Source organism: Lithobates pipiens, unplaced genomic scaffold, assembly GCF_037356315.1.
Source record: "Lithobates pipiens isolate NorthernLeopardFrog02 unplaced genomic scaffold, aLitPip1_a1.2 Scaffold_13, whole genome shotgun sequence".
Taxonomy (NCBI): Eukaryota; Metazoa; Chordata; class Amphibia; order Anura; family Ranidae; genus Lithobates; species Lithobates pipiens.
In genome coordinates, this window is record NW_027507718.1 from 115,031,116 (window position 1) to 115,054,191 (window position 23,076).

A 23,076-nucleotide genomic window follows, 5' to 3' on the forward strand; every position below is an offset into this window, starting at 1 on the left:
GGGAACCCCCGCTTTAAGGGCACAGACAACTGACAAGGACACTGTAAATTACATGGTAATATATGTTACATATAAATGATGGCAAATAAAAATTATTGCCCACAGGAACCAATGTCTAATCACTATTTTATAGTAGAGCTTAGAAAATTCTAAATTACTTATGATGGTTGCTATGGGCAATTGCATATTCTTCCTCTTCACCAGTCTTCAATGTTCTATGTCCTGCCTATGCATCTATTGTCTTACCTGAGAGAGGTTTAATCCATTAAGTGGATGGCATTGTTCTTCTACTTTCTCTACTGCTCCAGTCCTCTTTTTAAGACGTTCGGCTTCCTGGGCAAGATATAAATCCAGCACTGGGACTCCTCTTGACTTAATATCAACCTCTGTCAGTGAATTTACCATCAGCATGACCCAAACGGGTCTCTTTCGCTCCCAGTTTCCTGCTATTGCATTAAATAAGTAGTCCGCATAAAGTCCTTTCCCTCTTTGATCTGGCGTCATCCATGAGGGCATCATGAGTTTAACATATTCCAAATGGCGCTTTAGTCTGCGGTAAATGTCCTTTGGAAGAACGCTTTGTAGATTTTCACCATGAGGCAACATTTGGCAACTGGTCAGAGCAGAAATTGTATATGGGTCTGTCAAATCCAATTCAAAATACACAATATTACTCTGCTGGAAAGCTTTCTTAGAGTTTTCTGGGATAAAATCCCACACCCTCGTGTATGGGACATGAATAGTGCCAAAAAAGTATGAAGGCGGATCTCGTTTGATGGTCCAAAGGAAGGAATTCAAATTACTTTGCTGAAGAAAGAAAGAAAAAGAAAAAATACTGAGCTTAAAAATACAATTTTTATTAACATTACTGGCTTAATATTACCATTATAATGAAAGGATAGAAATTTGTTGATGATGTTTTATCACAATATAACATTTTTAAATCAAGTTTAATGCTATATCATAATCATTATGTCAATAAATAAATTCCCACAATTAACATAATTTCATATTGTAAGAGGCTGCCACATTCCTGGCTGTTTTGAATTATTGGACTCCATCCAAAAAGTTCTACTTCCCTGAACTTTGCTTCAATTTATTTTATTCCAAAACAAAACTGACACTCCGCCACTCACAAATTCAATACAGTATTGCAGGTCAGGTGAGCATTCAGTTATTAAAGAAGATTCAGTCAGATTTGCATATCAAGGTGGCCTCTTAAAGGTTCTCTTGCCACAGCCGCACTCCAGCCTCCTTCCTGCACAAAGCAGAGTTAATGCCCTGATTTGCATGTGATGCCAAGGGACTGTCCCCAGCAGCAAAGCCAGGCGGAGCAGAGATAAGATAAGTAATACATTCTCTTCATCTCCCCCTTATGCCTGGTACACACTATGAGATTATTGGACTAATGCTTGTCTGTTTTTTTGTATGCTAGTTGCAAATCGAACATGAAGAGTTTACTAAAGTACCAAATTTTTATTCTGTCATACGAGAATTTTTGGAAGTCAAGTAATGTGTTGTAGTGTATTTGTATTGTATTTTGGAATGACAACTCTACCGATTAAACAAAAATCGTACGATCTAGTATAAGCATGGGAAAAGTTTTATGCTTGTCCCATTGGATAATTTTGTATGAATTGTCATGATCAGCTCTCAAAAGTTGTGTATCAACAATCAGATTATCGTATAATCGATTCAAAAGCAATATTTTTTGTACAATTTCCTGACCATGTATATGGGCCGTTAGCCTTAACAAGCATTTAAAGTGATTGTAAGGTCTCATTTTTTTTTTCTAAAAAATTAACAAACATGGTATATTTACCTGCTCTGTTGCAGTGGATTTGCACAGAGCAGCCCGCATCCTCCTCTTCTCGGGCCCCTCTTCGGCACTCCTGACCCCTCCCTCCTGTTGAGTGCCCCCATTGCAAGTAGTTTACTAGTAGTACAAGTAGTTTACTATGGGGGCATCTGAGCCGAGTCACAGCTCCCTGTGTCCATTCAGACACGGAGCCAAACCCAGCCCCGCCCCTCTCTCTCCTGATTGGCTAACTGACTTTGATTGACAGCAGCGGCAGCCAATGTCTCAGCCAATCAGAAGGTAAAATCTTGGATGGCTAAGACACTCGTGGACCTCAGTATGCATTAAGATAAAAAAAAAATTAAATAAAATAAAAAACTTCTGCCTTTACAACTCCTTCACTTTGACAGTGCAAGGGATACATTTTTACTTCCCAGAGATCAGCTTTAAGTTAACATACCTCGCAACATTAGCAGTTGAGAAAAATGCACAACCTGTAAAGAAAAATACATACAGAGCGTTTTGCATTCCTGGTGATAGACTGTTGTGGTTAAAGCGGGAGTCCACCGGGACTCCGCGTTTTTTTTTTTTTTTTTTAAAAGCCAGCAGTTACAAATACTGCAGCTGCTGACTTTTAAATAGTGACACTTACCTGTCCAGCGCGCCCGCGATGTCGGCACCCGAAGCCGATCGCTCGCTCGGCTGCCGGGTCCCGCCGCCATCTTGGGTATGGGAATCAGGAAATGGAGCCTTTCGGCTTCATTTCCCGGTTCCCTACTGCGCATGCGCGAGCCGCGCGGCGCAATCCGGACGGTCCCCGCTGCCTCTGGGAGCTGTGTGTTTCCCAGCAGGCAGCGGGGCACTTGCTGAAGGGGGCGGGGCATTGCGGAACGGGGGCGTAACCTACGCTCGTTCCGCAGACAGCTAGCCCGGAAGTGGGTGCAGTTACCTGGATTATCCAGGTAACTGCACCCCCCTCCCCCCTGAAAGGTGCCGATTGTGGCGCCGGAGGGGGGGAGGGATCAGATGAGCGGAGGTCCATTTTAGGGTGGACCTCCGCTTTAAACTGGACTGGATTTTGGGCATAGTAAAGGAACATGGGTAAATATAGTCTAAGTCTAGTCACAATACACACTGCACACATATGCTGCATTCTTTGTACCCACAAAAGATTCCTTCACTGTGTACCATACCACAAATGAGGGTTTCACAGACACACATAAAACTGAAGGAACATCTGTAAAAAATAAAATAAAATATGGACAAATAGTTGAAATTTTGTGTGAGCCTACCTTAAAGTGACTGTAAACCTTAATTTTTTTTAAAAATAACAAACATGTTATACTTACCTGCTCTGTGCAATGGTTTTGCAAAGAGCAGCTCTGATCCTCCTCTTCTGGTGTCACCCGCCGGCACTACTGTCTCCTCTTGTTCATGGGGTGCTCCAACGGAAAGCTGCTTTCCAGGGGGGTACCTGTATGGGCTTGCTCCCAAGTTACAGCTTTTGATTGACAGCAGTGTGAGCCAATGGCTTCTGCTGCTATCAATCTTTCCAATAAGGAGAGCGACAGCGACTGGAGCTGCTGCGCTCATGCACATCGCTGGATTGGATTGGGCTCAGGTAAAAAAAAAAGGGGGGGGGGGGTCTGGAGGGTAGCTGCAGCACAGAAGGTTCTTCCCCTTAAAGTTACACCACTTGTACCTACAGGTAAACCTATAATAACACTTACCTGTAGATACTGTAAATACCTCCTAAACCTGCACGGTTTAGGAGATATTTACCATATAGAGGCGTTTCTTCAGTGCGCATGTGCCAATGACATCAGCGCATTCGCACTGAAGCAACGGCTCTGAAAGTGCCTGTGCTGTGACAGGCGGCTCCCGTGCACACACGCGGGAGTGACGTCTTTGCAGCTGCGGCCAATCACAGCACCGGAGCTTGTGAACCCAGAAATAACTCCAGGAGACATGACGCCAGTCGCAGTGGTGTACGGGGACTGCTGCAACAGCTTTGATCTAAACAGCAGCTACACTTTTTGTAGCTGCTGACTTTTATATGGGTGGAATTCCGCTTTAGGCCGGGTTCACACCGCTGCGATGCGGGAACGCCGCAAATCCGCGGCGTTTTCCCGCATCGCACACCTTCCGCCGGCAGTTCACACTGCCCTATGCGGACGGCTGGGAGTGTCAATGATATGTTAATGACACCCCCAGATCCGTCCGCATGTCGCAGTGCGATCTGCCGACTCGCACAGGAATCGGATCGCATGGTGTGAACCCCCATGCGATCCGATTCTGTTGCGGACCAAAAAAAGGGTCCCGTGCGAGTTTGCTGCGGGAGCGATGCGAATTCAGCCATACTATCTGTATGGCTGTACTCGCATCGCTACGGAGATCGGATGTGATTTGCGGTGCGAATCACATCCGGATCTCCCCCCGCAGCAGTGTGAACCCAGCCTTAAGGCTTTACAACCACTTTAACCACCTCAGTACAGTGCACTTACACCCCCTTCCTGACCAGACCAATTTTCAGCTTTCAGCGCTCTCACAGTTTGAATGACAATTACTCAGTCATGCAACATTGTACCCATATAAAACTTGCGTCCTTTTTTTCACACAAATAGAGCTTTCTTTTAGTGGTATTTAATCACTAGTGGGTTTTTAATTTTTTGTGCTATAAATAAAATAAAACGTAAATTTTGTGAAAAAAATGCCTTTTCTTAGTTTCTGTCATAAAATTTTGCTAATTAGTAATTTTTGTTCATATATTTTGGCCAAAATTTATACTGCTACATATCTTTGGTAAAAATAACCCACATTAGTATATATTATTTGGTCTTTGTGAAAGTTATACAAACTATGGTGCCAATCACTGAAAATTGATCACATCTGATCAGGCCTTTAGTACATCAGGTGTATCTCATTTCTTGAGACACTAACAAGTCAGGAAAGTACAAATACCCCCCAAATGACCCCTTTTTACAAAGTAGACATTCCAAGGTATTAAGTAAGTAGCTTGGTGAGTTTAATTAAGTTGTCATTTTTTCCCACAATTATTTGCAAAATGAAGATTTTATTTTTTTATTTTTATTTTTTTACAAAATTGTCATATTATCAGGTTATTTCTCACACACAGCATATGCATACAACAAATTACACCCCAAAATACATTCTGCTACTCTTCCCTGAGTATGGCGATACCACATGTGTGAGACTTTTACACAGCCTGGCCACATACAGAGCACCAACATTGAAGTGGCACTTTCAGACGTTCTACGAGCAAAAATGACGCATCTCATTTCACAGCCACCTAACACTTTTGAAGGTCCTGGAGTACCAGGACAATGGAATTGGCCATAAAATGACCCCATTTGGAAAAGCAAACACCCCAACGTATAATCTGTGAGGCATAATGAGTCTTTTGAACGGTTCATTTTTTCCAGAAGTTTTTGGAAAATGTGGAAAAAAAAATGAAAACGCATTTTTTTTTACACAAAGTTGTCAATTTATAAGATATTTCTAACACATAGCATGTATATAGCAAAAATTACACCCCAAAACACATTCTGCTACTCCTCCCGAGTATGGCGATACCACATGTGTAGGACTTTTACACAGCCTGGCCACATAGAGAGGCCGAACATTGAAGTAGTACGTTCAGGCGTTCTAGGAGCATAAATGGCACATCTCATTTCATTCCTACCTATCACACTTTGAAGGTCCTGGAGCACTAGGACAGTGCAATTACCCACAAAATGACCCAATTTTGGAAAGCAAACACCCCAACATATATTCTATGAGGCATGGGCTGCAAATAGGTACTCGGGTACTTTGATGGGCTGCAGATGGGTACTTGAGTACTCTGATGGCCTGGTGACAGGTACTCGGGTGCTCTGATGGCCTGGTGACAGGTACTCTGATGGCCTGGTGACAGGTACTCGGGTACTCTCATGGCCTGGTGACAGGTACTCGGGTACTCTGATGGCCTGGTGACAGGTACTTGAGTACTCTGATGGTCTGGTGACAGGTACTCGGGTACTCGGATGGACTGTGACAGGTACTCGGGTACTCTGATGGACTGTGACAGATACTCGGGTACTCTGATGAGCTGTGACAGGTACTCATGTACTCTGATGGGCTGTGACAGGTACTCGGGTACTTTGATGGGCTGTGACAGATACTCGGGTACTCTGATGGACTGTGACGGGTACTCGGGTACTCTGATTGGACTGTGACAGGTACTCGGGTACTCTGATTGGACTGTGACAGGTACTTGGTTACTCTGATGGACTGTGAGTGACAGGTACTATGATGGGTGGTGACAGGTCCTCTTTATTGGGGGGCGGGCAATCAGTGTGTGTTGGTGTACACTGTAAGCGGTAACGAGATGTTACCGCAATCTCCTCCTCACACACGATCGGTGTGTGAGGAGAACCCGGTAACATCTCGTTACTGCGGTTTGTTTACATTTAGTGATCGGCTGAGAAAGGATCACAGCCGATCACGTGGGCAAAGAGCCAGCCAATGGCTGTTTACCAGCGTCGGTGATGAGCAGTGTTCCCGGGCACACGCCGCCAGGACGTACACGCGCAGAGCGCTCGCGATCGTGCGCATGCGCCATGCACAGTGGGGGTGTGACCATCTGTGATCACGTGGTAAACAGCCATGCGCAATGGCTGTTCACCCCCCCCCCCCTGGTGGCGAGCGGTGTCTCCGTGACACGCCGGCACCGAAGGAACAGGGATGCGCGCACGACCGCGCGCATTCCCTGTTTAAACGGGAGTACATCATATGACGCCCTCCCGCCACAATAGGTGCGCCGCCTGGCCGTCATTTGACGGCCGGCAGGCAGCATTTAGTTAAAGAACTTCATTTAAATAGTCTGAAACTTAGCAACCAGCAACTGCTAAGGCTATAAATACTTTCATAAGAAGTATGTAATGTACAGTGGTAAGCACTAAGTTATTTACAACACAATGGGGGTTATTTACTAAAGGAAAAACCACTTTGTGCTGAAAGTGCACTTGGAAGTAAAGTCGCTGTAGATCTGAGAGGGACATGCAAGGAAAATAAAAAACAGCATTTTAGCTTGCACATAATTGGATGATAAAATCAGCAGAGCTTCCCCTCATTTCAGATCTACCCCTTAGATTTAGAGCGACTACACTTTCAAGTGCACTTGCAGTGCAGAGTGGATTTGTCTTTCGTAAATAACCCCCAATGTATAGAGCGCAGCGATCAGCACTATGGGGCTTATTTACTAAAGGAAAATTCACTTTTTGCTGAAAGTGCACTTGGAATTAAAGTTGCTGTAGATCCGACTGGGAAATGCAAGGAACATAAAAAACAGCATTTTAGTTTGCACATGATTGGATGATAAAATCAGCAGAGCTTCCATTCATTTCAGATCTACCCCTTAGATTTACAGCGACTGCACTTCCAAATGCACTTTCAGTGTAAAGTGGATTTGCCTTTCGTAAAATAACCCCCAATGTATCATAGTGCCCTTCTTATTGCAGGTCAGCAGGAGAAAAATATAGCTTAGGCTTTCATCAAAGGGAAGAAAAAAGTGGATGGCATTAGTGGTCAGTGGGAGAAAAAAAAGTCTAGCATTGATACTCAGCATCAGTGGTCGGTGGGGGGGAGTCAGGGTCACTGGTCAGTGGAAGTAAAATATGGAAGGAGTGCTTAAAGTTAGTGGTCAGTGGGAGAGAAAAGAAATGGTGAAGGGCAAGAAATGTACAGTGGTGCTTAGTGTGGAGAAAGGGAGGCATTAAAGTGGTAGTAAACCCGCAATTTTTATTTTTTTTTAACACCTGCAAAGCAAAAGGCATAATGAGCTAGTATGCGGTGCATACTAGCTCATTATGAAATACTTACCTTAGAACAAGGCCCCGACATCTGGCCCGATCCACGCCGAGGGAGCTGACATGCTCCCTCTGCGTTTCTTCCGGGTATCGCGGCTCCGGCGCTGTGAGCGGGAGATTTCATTCCGGTCGGCCGGCCACTGCCGGATTTTCAGGCCGAGAATCCCCTTGTGCGCATGCGCCGCTGCAGTCAGCGGCGCATACCGAGGGGAATATCTCCTAAACCGTACAGGTTTAGGAGATATTTTTTTTACCTACAGGTAAGCCTTATTATAGGCTTTCCTGTAGGTAAAAGTTAAAAAATTGAGTATACAACCACTTTAATGTTCACTGGGGGAAGAGGGGAGACATTAGTGTTCAGTAGAGGGAGAAGAAAGGCACTCATACTCCATGGAGGGAGAGGAAGGCACTGTTGTTCTGTGGGGAAAAAGGGGAGGGGGAAAAAAAAAAAGAAAACTAATGCAGCCACCACATCTAATGTTTGGTAGCCTCCAATATATTATATATATCAATACATACCGAACGTCCATCCTCTGTCCAATCGGCTGCAGTACACACAGGCTGAATGTCTGTCGGTTTCTATTGGACTGGCTGTTGCCACTCGACATTTGGCCCGTGTGTACTAGGCTTTACCCTACAAGCTTAGGTCTGCAACTTGCATAGCTCATAATTCAAACCTTTGCGTATGGTACAATGAAATTGTGTTCCATGGTATATACCTCATGAAACTAATACAGGTGGGACTTCTAGAAAATATCTACATCTTATTGTTATAGTAATACAAAAAAGATCTAAACACATTCTCATGACAGAAGTTATTGCTAATTAACTGCAAAATATTCACAGCAGCACAAACAATCTAACCTGTTTCTTAATAAGACATCTTTAATGACACAAGTAGGGTTGCATCGATACAGGATTTTTACCGGTGAGTATGAGTACCGATACTTGTACACAAGTACTCGTTGATACCTAGTACAGACAGATACCTTTGCAGTGAGATTCGAGCCCATACAAAATTATTGGGCTCAAATCGCATTGCAAAGAATCTCATGTGATTTGAACAGGAATGCAGTGCAATTCCTATACGAATCGCATGCAGTTCCTCACAAGTCACTATGGCAAGCCTGGGTTCACACAGGAGCTGTTTGGGAAACTGCATGCGATTCTTTGCAATGCAATTTGAGCCCATTTGTTTTGTATGGGCTCGAATCGCCCAGCAAAGGTATCAGTTTTAGGTATCAAAGCATTTGCACGAGTACAAGTACTTGTGCAGATGCTTAGTATCAGCAACGATACCGATATCGGTGCAACCCTAGACAAAAGCATGTCCCTTCACTATTGATGTTCTACCTGAAATTCGGTTTGCAGCAGGGTTATTCAGCCCAATCACAAAAACAGTTAACATCCTATGGTATAGAAAATGAATATAGTAATGAATGGGGGAGAGGGACTTTACAGCACATAACATTTATTCTAAGATACGATATATCACTTAAAGTGATTGTAAACCTTCCTTTTTTTTTTTAATAACAAATATATCATACTTACCTCCACTGTGCAGTTTGTTCGTTCTGTGTAGTTTGTTTTGCACAGTGTGGCCCCGAACCTTGTGTTCTGGGGTCCCCGGCGGAGCTCTCCCTGGGAGTTACCTTGCAGGCATACTCCCGAGTCCAGCATTTGCGTGCATAGATACAGAATGCCAGACTCTGCCCGGCCCCCTGGCACCTTGTCATTGGATTTGATTGACAGCAGCAGGAGCCAATGGCTGCGCTGCTATCAATCTATCCAATCAAGAGCCGAGAACCCCAGGCAGAGAAGGTAAGCGCGTCTCCGCCGAGGGAAAGAATGGGCTTAGGTGAGTAAAACAGGGGGGCTAGGGGCTGGTCACTGTCAGACATTTCATCCTATGCATTAAGGGGAATAAACACGAGGGTTTACAACTCCTTTAAGTGGAAAGATGCAGTACATGCTAATATAAGTAATTATATAGCAGCAGTCAATGAAATCATGAGCCATCTTCCCTCTGATGCTAGGATGAAAAATTCTGTAACATCTGTCTCTATCAACATCAATTTTGATTCACTGATCTATAATGACGTCGGCACTATAAATTAAACCCTTTATGTTAATAGAGTCAATCAAGAAACTTCTCTAGGTTTGAGCAACTGGTCCAGGATCCTCCACACCTCAGTTTACGTAGTTTTGCTGCATGTAGCCGTGTTTGCACTTAGAAGCTCTTTTTTTTTTTTTTTAAATAGTCAAAAATGAAAAATGTCTCTAAACGTAACCTGGCTAAATGTGCGTTACCGCATTTACATGCATTTACAAGCTGTTACAGGCATTTTTAGCGTTTCAAATGCCTCTGAACATCCCTCCTGAACGCATTTTTTTGCTTACCAATAAATGCTTCTAAACTCAACTGCCTAGAAACAACTATAAACACCCCTGTGTACATGTACTGTCAAAAAATAACATAGAGGAGAGTTCAGGGGCAGCTGAAAAAAAACGGCCAACTGCTACTAAACGTCCGTTTATCAGCAGCAGTGTACATGAAGCCCAATCTTTTCCTACTCTAGTCTAAGTAAAAGACTACATTTCTCCTTTAACCACTTCCCACCCGGCCAATGCACATATACGGCCGGGTGGGAGCCGTCTACTCCTGATAGGACGTTCAGGAACGTCCATCAGAAGTAGCGCCTCAAATCGGGAGCCGCCTGGGGATATGACCCAGCGGCGCCCTTGGGTGTCCATATGCCCTTGCATTGCTCCAAGTATGCAAGGGCATATGGACACCCAAGGGCGCCGCTGGGTCATATCCCCAGGCGGCTCCCGATTTGAGGTGGAAGGGAGCATGTAATCCCCTCTAGGGTTAAAAGCCATGACAATCGTCGTTTCATCTGCCCTCTATGCAGGCTTGTGTCTTCCCGCCCCTTTAAGGGCGGAGAGCTAGCATAGCCCTATCTCCATCAGCATTTATCCAAATGAACCTCGTGTCAGCACTGAGGCATTATGGGGTTGGTAGTTCAAATGCCGACTCGGAAGGCTTTTGCACATGCTCACTGCTTCCACCTATGGCTGTCCGCATCGAGCCGGTGACGTCAGACGCCGGCTCGATGGATGGGGGATACAAATAGGCAGCGCTGTCACTTCATCTGTAGTGCAGGTTCAGCACAGATACTACCGCCACGTTGACTCTTCCTTTTGGTAAATATACTTTTTAGTTGAACTTCATACTGTTACAACACCGTTTCTCATCCTTCTATACCTATATCTATTCATCCTTCTTTTTATTTGCTTGTAGGTTCAGCAAGCCTGGCAGTGGCAGCATACCGCTGCACTCTGTAATTTATAAAACACCACAATGAATCAATTGATTCTTTCTCTGTAATCTGTTGCATTTGTATTGCACCAATATTATCATATGGAATTAATTCTTTCATCTTTGACTCTAACTGCAGGTAAAAATAATTTTTATTCCTTTTACTCTCTTTAACAGTAGATTGGCAGTATATCCCCAGTAGCCACTTCTTATAACCCTTATACTAATTAGGCGTAATTAAAATCAATCGTTTCATTCCTTTGATAATGAGCATCTCATGTTCTACTATGGAGGCATGTTTTTCAGCCCCAATTCCCTCCTATAATTTAGGGATTGATATCATTTACCCTTTCTGTTATAAACTAACATTTTTTAATACCTGTGCTGGATTTGTAAACTTGGTACTTATCTCTGGATTTTGTTTTTGATCTTTGTAGCGCTTGTCTACCTCCATCTATGCCCTGCATGGGGCTGGGTTGTTTTTAGCATTTGATCCTGTCACCTAATTCTTGCCATCTATTTCACCATCTATTGGCTTGTGGGTTGCGATGCCGGGAATGATTATACCTGGGTAAGCATTGTACCTCCTTGGACTGAGCAAATTGAGACCAATTTCATACTTAATGTTCTGAAATTTATGTGTATCTAATTGTATGGCATAAATGTATTTTCTGTATTCTTAAACCTTTTTTTGTGTTTATGTTCATGTTAGTTGCATACTCCCCTGAAGAAGCAAAAACGCGAAACATGTCGGGAGGATACATGATCATTCTCAGCAACTAACATTTTCAGGATCCCCTATACTTTGTGTCATGTAATTTTTTGTATAAAAAGTGTATTTGCTATTATATTTTTGCTATTTTGGTTTTTCCAAAATAATTTTAACATATTTCCAACATTAAAGCTATGAATTCTTTTTTAAGAAATCTCTGTCTCTTTATATAGTGTACCGTAAAAAAATCCCCTGCCCCCCCCCTTTTTCCTATTCTTGGATACAATATTTATACAATTATTATACACTTAACGGATTTTTTTTTACCAAAAACATGTAGCAGAATAAATTTTGGCTTAAATTTATGACAAAATTTGAATTTATTGGATTTCTTTTAAAATAGAAAAAAGAAAATATTGTTTTTTTTTCCAAATTTCCGCTTTTTTGCGCTTATATCGCAAAAAATAAAAAACGGAGTCGTGAATAAATACCACCAAAATAAAGCTCTATTTGTGCAAACAAAATGATAAAAATTTCATTTGGGTACAGTGTAGCATGACTGCGCAATTGTCACTGAAAGCGCTAGAGCGCTGAAAGCTGAAAATTGGGCTGGGAAGGAAGGGGGCGAAAGTGCCCTGTATTGAAGTGGTTAAGCACAAATAATTCCCATAATACGAAAATCTGAACATTATCTCATCAATGATGTCATCTTTCTGTAGATAGCTGCAGGGATTAATCCATGGAAGAATTATAGAATTATTAACCAGATTTTGATATACATGTACAGGTAATTCAGGCAGCTGAACAATTAAATGGATTTAAAAAAAAAAAAGTGGAATCAAGATATTTTGACATTTTTAACTTAGCACACATACACATCAATCTGTAAACACACATAAATAAAATATGCTTGCTAATGAGACCTAGGAAGAAAGCCCATGAGAAATAAGCTATGAAGGGTTGTTAGTTTGTTGGCTACAGTAAACAGTACACAGTGTGCATAAAGGATAATTTGTATTTATGAGACCTACATATGTACAAAGCCAACAGTATCTGTTCTGTGCCAAAGACTCCACTGCCTGGCCCAAAAGGATTAGCCGTGGTAAAAATCATCTGCTTCATCCTGAAAAACTCTATATAACTGTATAAGAAATTAGAAGTTTCTGAGCTGGAATTGTTTTACATGGTAAATCTCTAACATTCCTACTGCAAGAACTATTATTACATCATAACCACAGACTTTCCAGTACCTAGATGAAGCCATAGTGATCACACAGCGTGCCTGCCCAGCTGCATGAATAGATTTATAGCTACATACCACCATAATACTTTGTCTTCAGTATGAACCCTTTAGAGCTTGAGGCATATTGAAGAGAAGCCCACCTAGTCCGATATTCACCTTTGTCCTCAATCCAGCTCAGCTGGGCACCTCACTGAGTCCCTTTCAGCTTGTGATTGTGAAACCAATAATTCCTATAGGGATCTGTACTCATGGAGCCCTTCAGAAATCCTGCAGAGTATGACTTTCCCATAGCAAAGACTGGGGCTGCAGTCTCCATACACAGGCTGAAGAGGACCCAGAAGCAGGTCGTGTTGTGCCTGGCGGCACATTCTAAAGCTTGTACTAAGTAGCTTCCTCTCCCTCTCTCTGCATTAAGTAAGGTTTGAATCTGATTAGTAATAATAGAATAGAAACTTTTGTCCTTGTGGAGTTTTTCAATCTGCCTTAAGCAGACCATGTTTGATCATGTAACTATGTTTAATAAGACCCCGTAGTAAAACTATTAGGAGGCCCCCTGCTTCTTTTCCCTTTATCTCAAAGGAAACTCTCCTATGTGATTTCTCGTCAGGAAAAGATACGACGGCTTTTCTGACAGGATTCCGCTCAAGTTTTCCTTGCATGCACGCGGTCACGCAAAAGTTCGCTGAAATTACGACCGTCAAGAACGCAGTGACGTACAACACTACGACGAGCCAAGAAAATGAAGTTCAATGCTTCCGAGCATGCATAGAATTGTTTCCGAGCATGCGTAGGAAATTTGCATGCCGGAAGTACCACAGACGATCGCATTTTTGGATAGGAACTATTCCTGACCAAAAAATTGAGAGCATGCTCTCAATCTTTTGCTGGGTGGAATTCCGCCAGCAAAAGAGCAATGGAGCATACACACGGTCGCATTTTCTGCCAAAAAACTCTCATTGGTCTTTTGCGGACCGAAATTCCGATCGTGTGTACGCGGCTGGTGCTCAAATTTGTTTTGGGGGGGGGGGGCAAACATTTTTTGAAAAAAAAACATCAATTGCAGCCACTGTGCCCATCAAACACTGCCACTGTGCCATCAAACGCTGCCACTGTGCCCCCTGTCTCCCACCACTGTTCCCCCTGCTCTCCTGCCCCACCACTGTAACCCCCTGCTCATCTGCCCCACCAATACACCTTCTTTCACATCTGCCCCACTGCTCTACCTCCCTGCTTTTCTGCCCTGACACTGAACCCCCCTGCTCATCTGGCCCAACAATGACCCCCCCCTTGCTCATCTGGCCCATCACTGTACCCCCCCTGTTCTTCTGTCCCACTGCTGAACCCCCTTCTTATCTCTCCACCACTGTACCTCCCTACACATCTGCCAGACCACTGTAACCTCTTGCTCTTCTGTTTCACCTTTGAACCACTTCTACTCATTTTTCCCATCACTGTACCCTTTTCTCAGCTATGATATGTGTGATATGTAGAGTGGTGAAAGGAAGCAGAGATGAGACACATCTACCTGTCCTGGCACACTCATCCTGCTGATCCACCTCTCGCATCCAGCCCACGTGCTTGTATGTGACATCACATACAAGCATATGGAATGGATGTGCAATGATGAGCGCGGGTCAGGGGCATTCTCTGAAAGCAGTGGGCCTGTGTGCAGGATCATAAGTTGGGACCCTGCAGCTGAGAAAAAGTGGTTGGGTGTGATTTTCATTGCGCTTAATACTGGCTGTGGCTTAAAGGGACACAGAGTGCTGGCTGTTCAGTAGTGATGCTATGGTTCAGGAATAATTATAACAAAGTTCCCAGAAGTTTAACAGTAATTCCACAAACTGTCACCTGATTGTGTTTTCTCAATGACAAGGAAATCCCTTCTTTCTGAGATTGGTTGTGGCAACCAAGCGAGTCATCTTCCTCCAGATGGTGGACGGGGCTAGCAGGACTCTGATTGGCTTTAGCAGTGGCCAAGACAGCCCTCCTTCTGGAAACAGGGAAAGCCCCCCCCCCCCCCCCCCCGCAGAACTGCACCCAATCTCTTCCCCATCACAAAAGCTGATGATTGCAGCTACAGCAAAGTTAGAGAACCAAACAATTTCCCACCTTTTACTGTGTGGGGACACAGTGCCCCCCTCCCCCATTCATGCAGGTGCTGTGTGGGGAATTCTGAAATTGGAATGCATTGGTGTCTCACTGACACTTCCCTGCGCTGCTCTGCTGATGGGGAGGGAGTCAAGTGCCAGCAAAAGAGGCTTTGTGTGCCGATTGCGTCACCAGTGCTGGGGGTTGCCTACCCCCAATCTACTGCATTCATATTTATATATTTGTAAATTACTATTTCTTCCTGTATGGATTACTATGTAATCAGACAGACCTACACTATTGCGCTCTCTTAGGTTTGCCATAGACAGTTAGGAATCTCGATCAATAAACTCGGGTACCTGCCAGATTTACTTGAGGTTATCGCTGGGGGCTATAGAAATTTGCACCGTCTATGGCCTGCCTTAGACCCCTTTCACACAGGCATCATGCATTCAGTCATGTTTTTTCAATGAAAAAACAGATTCAGTTTACATCAGTTTTCAGTTCAGTTCAATTTACATCAGTTTACATCCACCCATGAGAGTTCATACCAACCATCATGACTCATCCCTGCTGCCCATGGTAGATTTCCCACTAACAGCAGAATGAAAACAAGCTGACATTAGAATTTTTTTTTAAAATGGTGTGCTGTCCCCCATTCCCAATCCATAGCGGCAGGGATTAATGGATTCTGGAGGATCTCAGGAAGAAAAAAATGGTGTGAGGTCCCCTCCCCCAATCCGCACACCAGGCCCTTCGGTTCCGATATGGATTTCGGGGTGGGTCGGCGTTAACAAAATACAAATAATCAATGCCAGGTCTTTCAGGTTTGGTATGTATTTTGGGGTGACCTCAGGCAAGAAATATAACAAACAATTTAAGCACCCCCCCCCCCAAATCTATACAAGATAAAACATGTATCCTGGCAGGCCAGGAAAGTGTATGGGGGGGGGGGGGGGGGGCGACAAGCATGCGTCCTCCCTTATGAACCATACCAGGCCACATGCCCTCATCATGGGGGGGCTATGGATTGGACACGGATGCAAGCAGATGATCACACATTTACATCTGTTTACCCATAGAAATGAATTCCTGTCCATTTTCCATAACTCAATAGATGGAAGAAAAAATAACAGAAGGAATGCCAGTGTGAGAGAGGCCTTAAAACTGCAGTCTGGGGTAAGCAAATGTAATCTAAATACAAGAGGCATATGTATTCATAAGGGAATCTTTGTTTTCTTTGTATATAGCTTTCAGATCTGTGAAGGAGACTAGTGTGAAACATTGCCTCTGTGCAGGAGCTTCCTGTAATCAAGACCCAACTCACTGTTGTGTTGTTTTCCCTCCTTGTGCAGGGTGACTGGTTTTCTATCCACCTCTCTGTAGTTTTCTGCAGGTAGCCTGTAAAGAATGGGCCTGCTGGATTCCTCCTACAGCTCTGCTGTCTGTGCAGACTATGTACCAGCACAGAGATGATGTTACTGCTTTAAAGTGGTTGTATAGTCAAAATTGTCACTTTACATTTATTTGTGCATATCCATATTTTAAATCGATTGCTAGTAGCCTTTTTTTTTACCTGTTTCGTTTTGAAGTTTCAGCTGTATTAACGAGTGGAGAAGTGTACCGCGCATGCGCCGGATCCCCGTTCATTCCGGCAAGCAGAGCCTCTGCCGGAAAAATTCTTTGTTTATGTCGGGGCTGCGTCAATTCCTCATGTAGACGTCAGCCCCAACATCCCGCGATGCTTCAGACACATTGCTCCCAAAGAGCAAGAAGGTTAGCACGCGCGGGATTACAGAGACCAGAAAGAACTGTGGGCGGAAATGCAAATACAATAAGACGCGGAAGACCACAAAGGAGATGGCGCGGACTTACTAAAGAGATAACGCTTTAGAAAATAAACGGAATATATAGTAAGATAAATTATTTACATAAACTTATAGTGATCAATCAATTTAGAATTACATGGTCTTTAGGTATATGTTAATTGTTATGATAGCATCGGAGGGTTTACTACCGCTTTAAATTAAAGCGGAACTTCAGTAATTTTTTTCATCTTTCCATCTATTAAATCTTCTGCCCTTGTTGTTGTTTTAACTTTGGATAGTAAAACATTTTTTTTCTGCCAGTAAATACCTTATACAGCCCACTTCCTGTTTCCTGTCTGGTAAAAAGCCTAGGGGGAAGGCTTATGACATCATGCACAGCTCTTTCTTTCTCACTCTTTGCCAGGAAGGGAGGGGGGTGAGTGATAAGAGGGTCAATGAGAGCTGCAGAGCTGGAGGTGTGCCTCTGCGTGATTGTGTAAATTCAGGAAGTGAACAGGCAGGTACAGAATCACAGTATAATGAAATAATATGTAAAGTGGTTGGAGGGAAGCTTTGGAATGGCAAAGATGTTTGTATTACAAATTATGTGAGCAGACTGCAGTTCCTCTTTAATAGGTATTTCAAGTAGACTTTAATGAAAGTTGCAAAGCATGGAGTTTAGCTTAAGGTACCTATAGATAAAAGGTCATCTTTTTGCCCTGGCTGAAAAATTTTAAGAGATTAGAGGATTGACCAGTTCTAAGGCTGCTTTCACACTGGGGCGGTATTCAGGCGTTACAGCGCTAAAAATAGCGCCTGTGTAACGCCTGAAAAAAACCGGCCCCTTTAACTCCAGTGTGAAAGCCGGAGGGCTTTCACACTGGAGCGATGCGCTGGCAGGACGGTGAAAAAAGTCCTGCTAGCCGCATCTTTGCAGCGGTGAAGGAGCGGTGTATTCACCGCTCCTATACCGCTCCTACCCATTGAAATCAATGGGACACCGCGGCAATACCGCTGGCAAAGCGCCGCTGCAGCGGCGCTTTGCGGGCGGGTTTAACCCCTTTTCGGCCGCTAGCGGGGGTTAAAACCACCCCGCTAGCGCCCGCACACCGCCGCTAAAACGACGGTAAAGCGCCGCTAAAAATAGCGGCGCTTTACCGCTGACGCTGCTCCCGCCCCAGTGTGAAAGCAGCCTAACTCTTTTAGTTTAGATTAGGCCAGACCAGCATCAAGGAGGTTTATCTTCTCTCCTCTACTGAATAAAGACATAAATACCTGGGGAATCCAAGCATGCGTGTTTACGTCACAATAATTTCAAACAACATGTGTCCATGTCAAACCATCATCTAATGCCTATGACTAAGTTTAGGTGTTAGTGCCTAGTTTCAGGGCTAGAGTTAGGGTTTTAAAAAAAAAATGGATTTTATACAATGCAGCCTAGAAAACCATATGGATCAACGGACTTTGACAACTAACGATTTGATTGCTGGGTGAATTTACTTGATTGTGCTTTCAAAGCCTCAACAGAAAGTGTGGGAAAGGTTAATGAGGTCAACCAAAACAAAGTAGATCCATGCGGGTATACTCTGTGTACAGACTACAAGAAAAAGTTATGGAAATTTAATGGGATAATATTAGAAATGAAAAAGTTACATCCAAGTTGATGTTTGACGTTGGTAAATGGAGAATGTGTTTTTTTTTATGTGATTATTTTACAATTGACACTGTCCAAACCAAAAAACCTTGCTAGCTTTTGTCCATGTAAATGCCTTTATCAACATTCTTTCACATACAAGGCTGAACGGCTCAATAGCAACATACAAAGTTTGATTTACTTAGACCCCTTTCACACTGGGGTGCTTTGCAGGCGCTACAAGCACTAAAGATAGCGCCTGCAAAGCGCCCTAAAAGAGCAGCTGCTGTGTGTCCAGTGGGCTTTCACACTGGAGCGGTGCACTGGCAGGACACTAAAAAAGTCAGCAGTATCTTTGTATACACTGATCCTTCACCGCTCCTGCCCATTGAAATCAATGGGGCAGCGCGGCTATACCGCCAGCATAGTGCTGCTGCATCAGCGCTTTGTGGTGATTTTAACCATTTCTCGCCTGCTAGCGGGGGTTAAAAGCACCCCAAATAGCGCCACAAAATAAAAATAATTAAAAGAAAAAATAAATAAAAGTAAAAAGCCACTAAAAATGGCGTCATTTTACCACCGGCGCATCCACCGCCCCATTGTGGAAGGGGCCTTAAACTGGAGAGTGCTAAATCTTGTGCAGCTATGGATAGAAATCAGCTTCCAGTTTTTTTTTGTCAAAGCTTAATTAAACAAACTGAAGTCAGAAGCTGATCAGTTTCTATGCAGAGCTGCATCAGATTTTGCACTCTCCAATTTTAGTAAATGAACCCCACTGATTAACAAAGGTCTCTATTTTTCCAACCAAAAAAAAAGGTTTTACTTTAAAGGAAAAGTGTGGAAAATCCCAAAAATAAACATACCGTACATATTCAGCACTGCCTAAATTGACGGCACTATATAAGTGCCATAAATAAATAATATTCACCTATATGGCTGCACCATCAGTCTGATACTGCAGTTGTCCCCCACCGCCTCTAGGTCCATGTTCTGAGCGATCATTTGACTGCTGATTGCTCAATTCTCGGTCTTCACAAAGCAGAAAGTGGTGACTATAAGCCACTGCTCTCTGCTCTGCCCCTTCAGCGCTCACTGGAGTGCTGGGCTTTGGCCATATTTCACTTTAAATCCTAGTCAGCAAGAAGGAGTCTGAATTATACACCAATCTTTAGAGTAATGGAAAAGCAAGCATTAGGGTAGATTTGCTAAAGGCAAATAGACGTTTCCCAAGTGAATGTGGTGCAACTTCACTTTGCACAAATATAATTATTTGCAAGGGAAAAAAAACAGCATTTTTGGTTGCTCGTGATTGGATGATGGTAGTCAGTAGAGCTTCACCTCATTTACTAAGCTCTGGGGATCATTTTGTTGCAAAATAGAAGTGAACAGTCATTTTGCCTTTAGTAAATCAACTTTTGTGTGTCAACTGTCTGCAGCCTCAAACATAACTAATGACAATATTTGTCAGGTTCAATTTTATAGAAGAATTTACAGCAGATAATTTTTGATATCCGTTAAATGGAATGCCTAAGAGGTTTTCACATAAATAATTGCAGATGTCCATGAAATACAATCTTTGGTGATTAGTGTATGTACAATGACTCTGAAGTATGCAAGTTTGCTGGCAACAAAGTCGGACAGGTGATGTTTCTTTCAGAGCTTTGAGGGGTAATTATTGAACTTCCCAACAGTCTTGTTTTATGGTCTGAAGAGCATGCTATTGTCCAGAAAAAGTGGGGTTTCCTGGGATTTTATTTAAAATGGTATTTATTATAACACATTCAAATATAGAACCCACTGACTGTTACTAAATACAGTGCTTTGAAAAAGTATTCATACCCCTTGAAATTTTCCACATTTTGTCATGCTACAACCAAAAACGTAAATGTATTTTAATGTTTTTTTTGTGATAGACCAACACAAAGTGGTACATAATTGTGACGTGGAAGGAAAATCATTTTACATTTTTTTACAAATAAATATGTGAAAAGTGTGGTGTGCATTTGTATTCAGCCCCCCTGATTCAATAATTTGTAGAACCACCTTTCGCTGCAATTACAGCTGCCAGTCTTTTTGGGTATGTCTCTACCAGCTTTGCACATCTAGACAGTGAAGTTTTTGCCCATTCTTCTTTGCAAAATAGCTCAAGCTCTGTTAGATTGAATGGAGAGCGTCTGTGAACAGCAATTTTCAAGTCTTGCCACATATTCTCAATTGCATTTAGGTTTCTACTTTGACTGGGCCATTATGCTTTGATCCAAGCCATTCCATTGTAGCTCTGCCTCTATGTTTAGAGTCGTTGTCCTGCTGAAAGGTGAACCTCTGCCCCAGTCTCAAGTCTTTTGCAAACTCTAAGTGCCCGTTCACACAGGGGCGACGCGACTTGCAGCGCGACTCACAGACGCGACCTGCACACGACTTCAGCGGCGACTTGCAAAATGACTTCCGTATAGAAGTCAATGCAAGTTGCCTGAAGTCGCCCCGAAAATAGTACAGGAACCTTTTTCTAAGTCGGAGCGACTTGAGTCGCTCCTATTAGAATGGTTCCATAGTACAGAACGGAGCGTGACTTGTCAGGCGGCTAAGTCGCCTGACAAGTCGCGGTAGTGTGAACGGGCACTAACAGGTTTTCTTCTAAGATTGTCCTGTATTTGGCTCCATCCATCTTCCCAGCAACTCTGACCAGCTTCTCTGTCCTTGCTGAAGAAAAGCATCTCCACACCATGATGCTGCCACCGCCATGTTTTACAGTGGGGATGGTGTATTCATTGTGATGTGCAGTGTTAGTTTTCCACCATAGCGTTTTTCTTTTAGGCCAAAAAGTGAAATTTTGATCTCATCTGACCAGAGCGCCTTCCACATGTTTGCTGTGTCCCCCACATGGCTTCTTGCAAACTGCAAACGGGACTTCTTATGGCTTTATCTGCAGCTCCTCCAGAGTTACCATGGGCCTCTTGGCTGCTTCTCTGATTAATGTTGTCCTTGCCAGGCCTGTCAGATTACTTGGATAGCCATGTCTTGGTAGGTTTGCAGTTGTGCCATACTCTTTCCATTTAAGGATGATGGATTGAACAGTGCTCTGTGAGATGTTCAAAGCTTGGTGTTTTTTCATAACATATCTCCACTTTAAACTTCTCCAGAACTTTATCCCTGACCTGTCTGGTGTGTTCCTTGACCTTCATGATGCTGTTTGTTCACTAAAGTTCTCTAACAAACCTTTGAGGGCTTCACAAAACAGCTGTATTTATACGAATATTAACCACTTCAGCCCCGAAGGATTTACCCCCTTAATGACAAGGCCATTTTTTGCGATAAAGCACTGCATTATTTGAACTGACAATTGTCCGGATGTACGACGTTGTAGCCAAACAAAATTGATGTCCTTTTTTCCCCACAAATAGAGCATTATTTTGGTGGTATTTGATCACTTCTGCATTTTTAATTTTTGCGCTATAAACAAAAAAAGGCCGCCAATTTTGAAAAATATATATATTTTTTACTTTCTGCTATAATACATATATAAAAATATTTACAAAAACAAATGTATTCATCAGTTTAGGCCAATATGTATTCTTCTACATATTTTTGGTAAAAAAATCCCAATAAGCGTATATGGATTGGTTTGCGCAAAAGTTATAGTGTCTACAAAATAGAGGATAGATTTCTGGCATTTTTATTTACAGCGGATTGCAAATAACGCAGTTAACGAGTGTGTAATGGCAGCGATTTTTAGTGGGACTGCGACATTACGGCAGACAGATCGGACACCTAACTGACATTTTGGACACTTTTTTGGGAACCAGTGACATTATTACATTGATCAGTGTTAAAAATATGCACTGACGTACTAATGACACTGGCAGGGAAGGGGTTAACACCAGGGAAATCAAGGGGTTAAATGTGTTCCCTGTTTGTGTTTTCTAACTGCATGGGGGACTGTGTGACTTGGGAAACAAACAGATCCATCTTCCTGCTTAGTAGGAAGACAGATCTCAGTGTCATCGCCTGACAGAATGGAGATCTGCCTTGTTTACTTCAGCCAGACCCGCTGATTGGCTCCCCCACTGGCCAATCGGGGCAAGCACGTGCCACTGGCGGCGCGCGTGCGCCCACAAACGCGCCGACATTGGGAGCTCATGTTGCATGACGTGTGAAAATCATTTTTTCCCTATGGGAGCTGTCTTAACTGGTCCGACACAAGTCAATCCAACTTTGAAAATGCTCCCTGTACTACTTTGGTCCGACTTTCATCCTACTTCAGCATTGACTATCACTGAAGTAGGATCAAAGTCGCATCCTTGTCCTAACCATCCTACTCTGGTATCCAACATTGTGTTATTTCCTGATCCCTGCTGTAGCCCCTCCCATTGTGTGTTAGTTTTAATTGGTCAAAGGACAAGTCGTACTATCTGAAAAGTCGGATCAAAGTAGTATCCTGTTCATGTATGTAGGACTAATGTAGGACCAATGTAGGAAAAATGTAGGACTGATGTCGCAGAGCAAAGTAGGATGAAAGTCGTACTATTGTCGTGTAGTATAGTGTGAACCTGGCCTAAAGGGGGCTGAATACAAATGCATGCCACACTCTTCTGATATTTATGT

General features: G+C 43.1%; 1 protein-coding gene and 1 long non-coding RNA gene across 3 annotated transcripts in view; one reads left to right on the forward strand and one right to left on the reverse strand.

Annotated features, from left to right (window-relative positions):
* Positions 1-23,076, reverse strand: part of TRABD2A (TraB domain containing 2A) — a 156,710-nt gene that overhangs the window by 117,111 nt on the left and 16,523 nt on the right. For both annotated transcript variants that reach the window (XM_077475417.1, XM_077475418.1), the window contains exon 2: positions 247-807. In XM_077475417.1, coding sequence (XP_077331543.1) covers positions 247-807 — 561 coding nt within the window. The remainder of the gene's footprint in view (positions 1-246; positions 808-23,076) is intronic.
* On the forward strand, positions 10,958-11,932 carry LOC143976028 (uncharacterized). Its single transcript, XR_013272460.1, has 3 exons — positions 10,958-11,126; positions 11,425-11,558; positions 11,700-11,932. It is a non-coding gene; the product is annotated as an uncharacterized LOC143976028 (long non-coding RNA).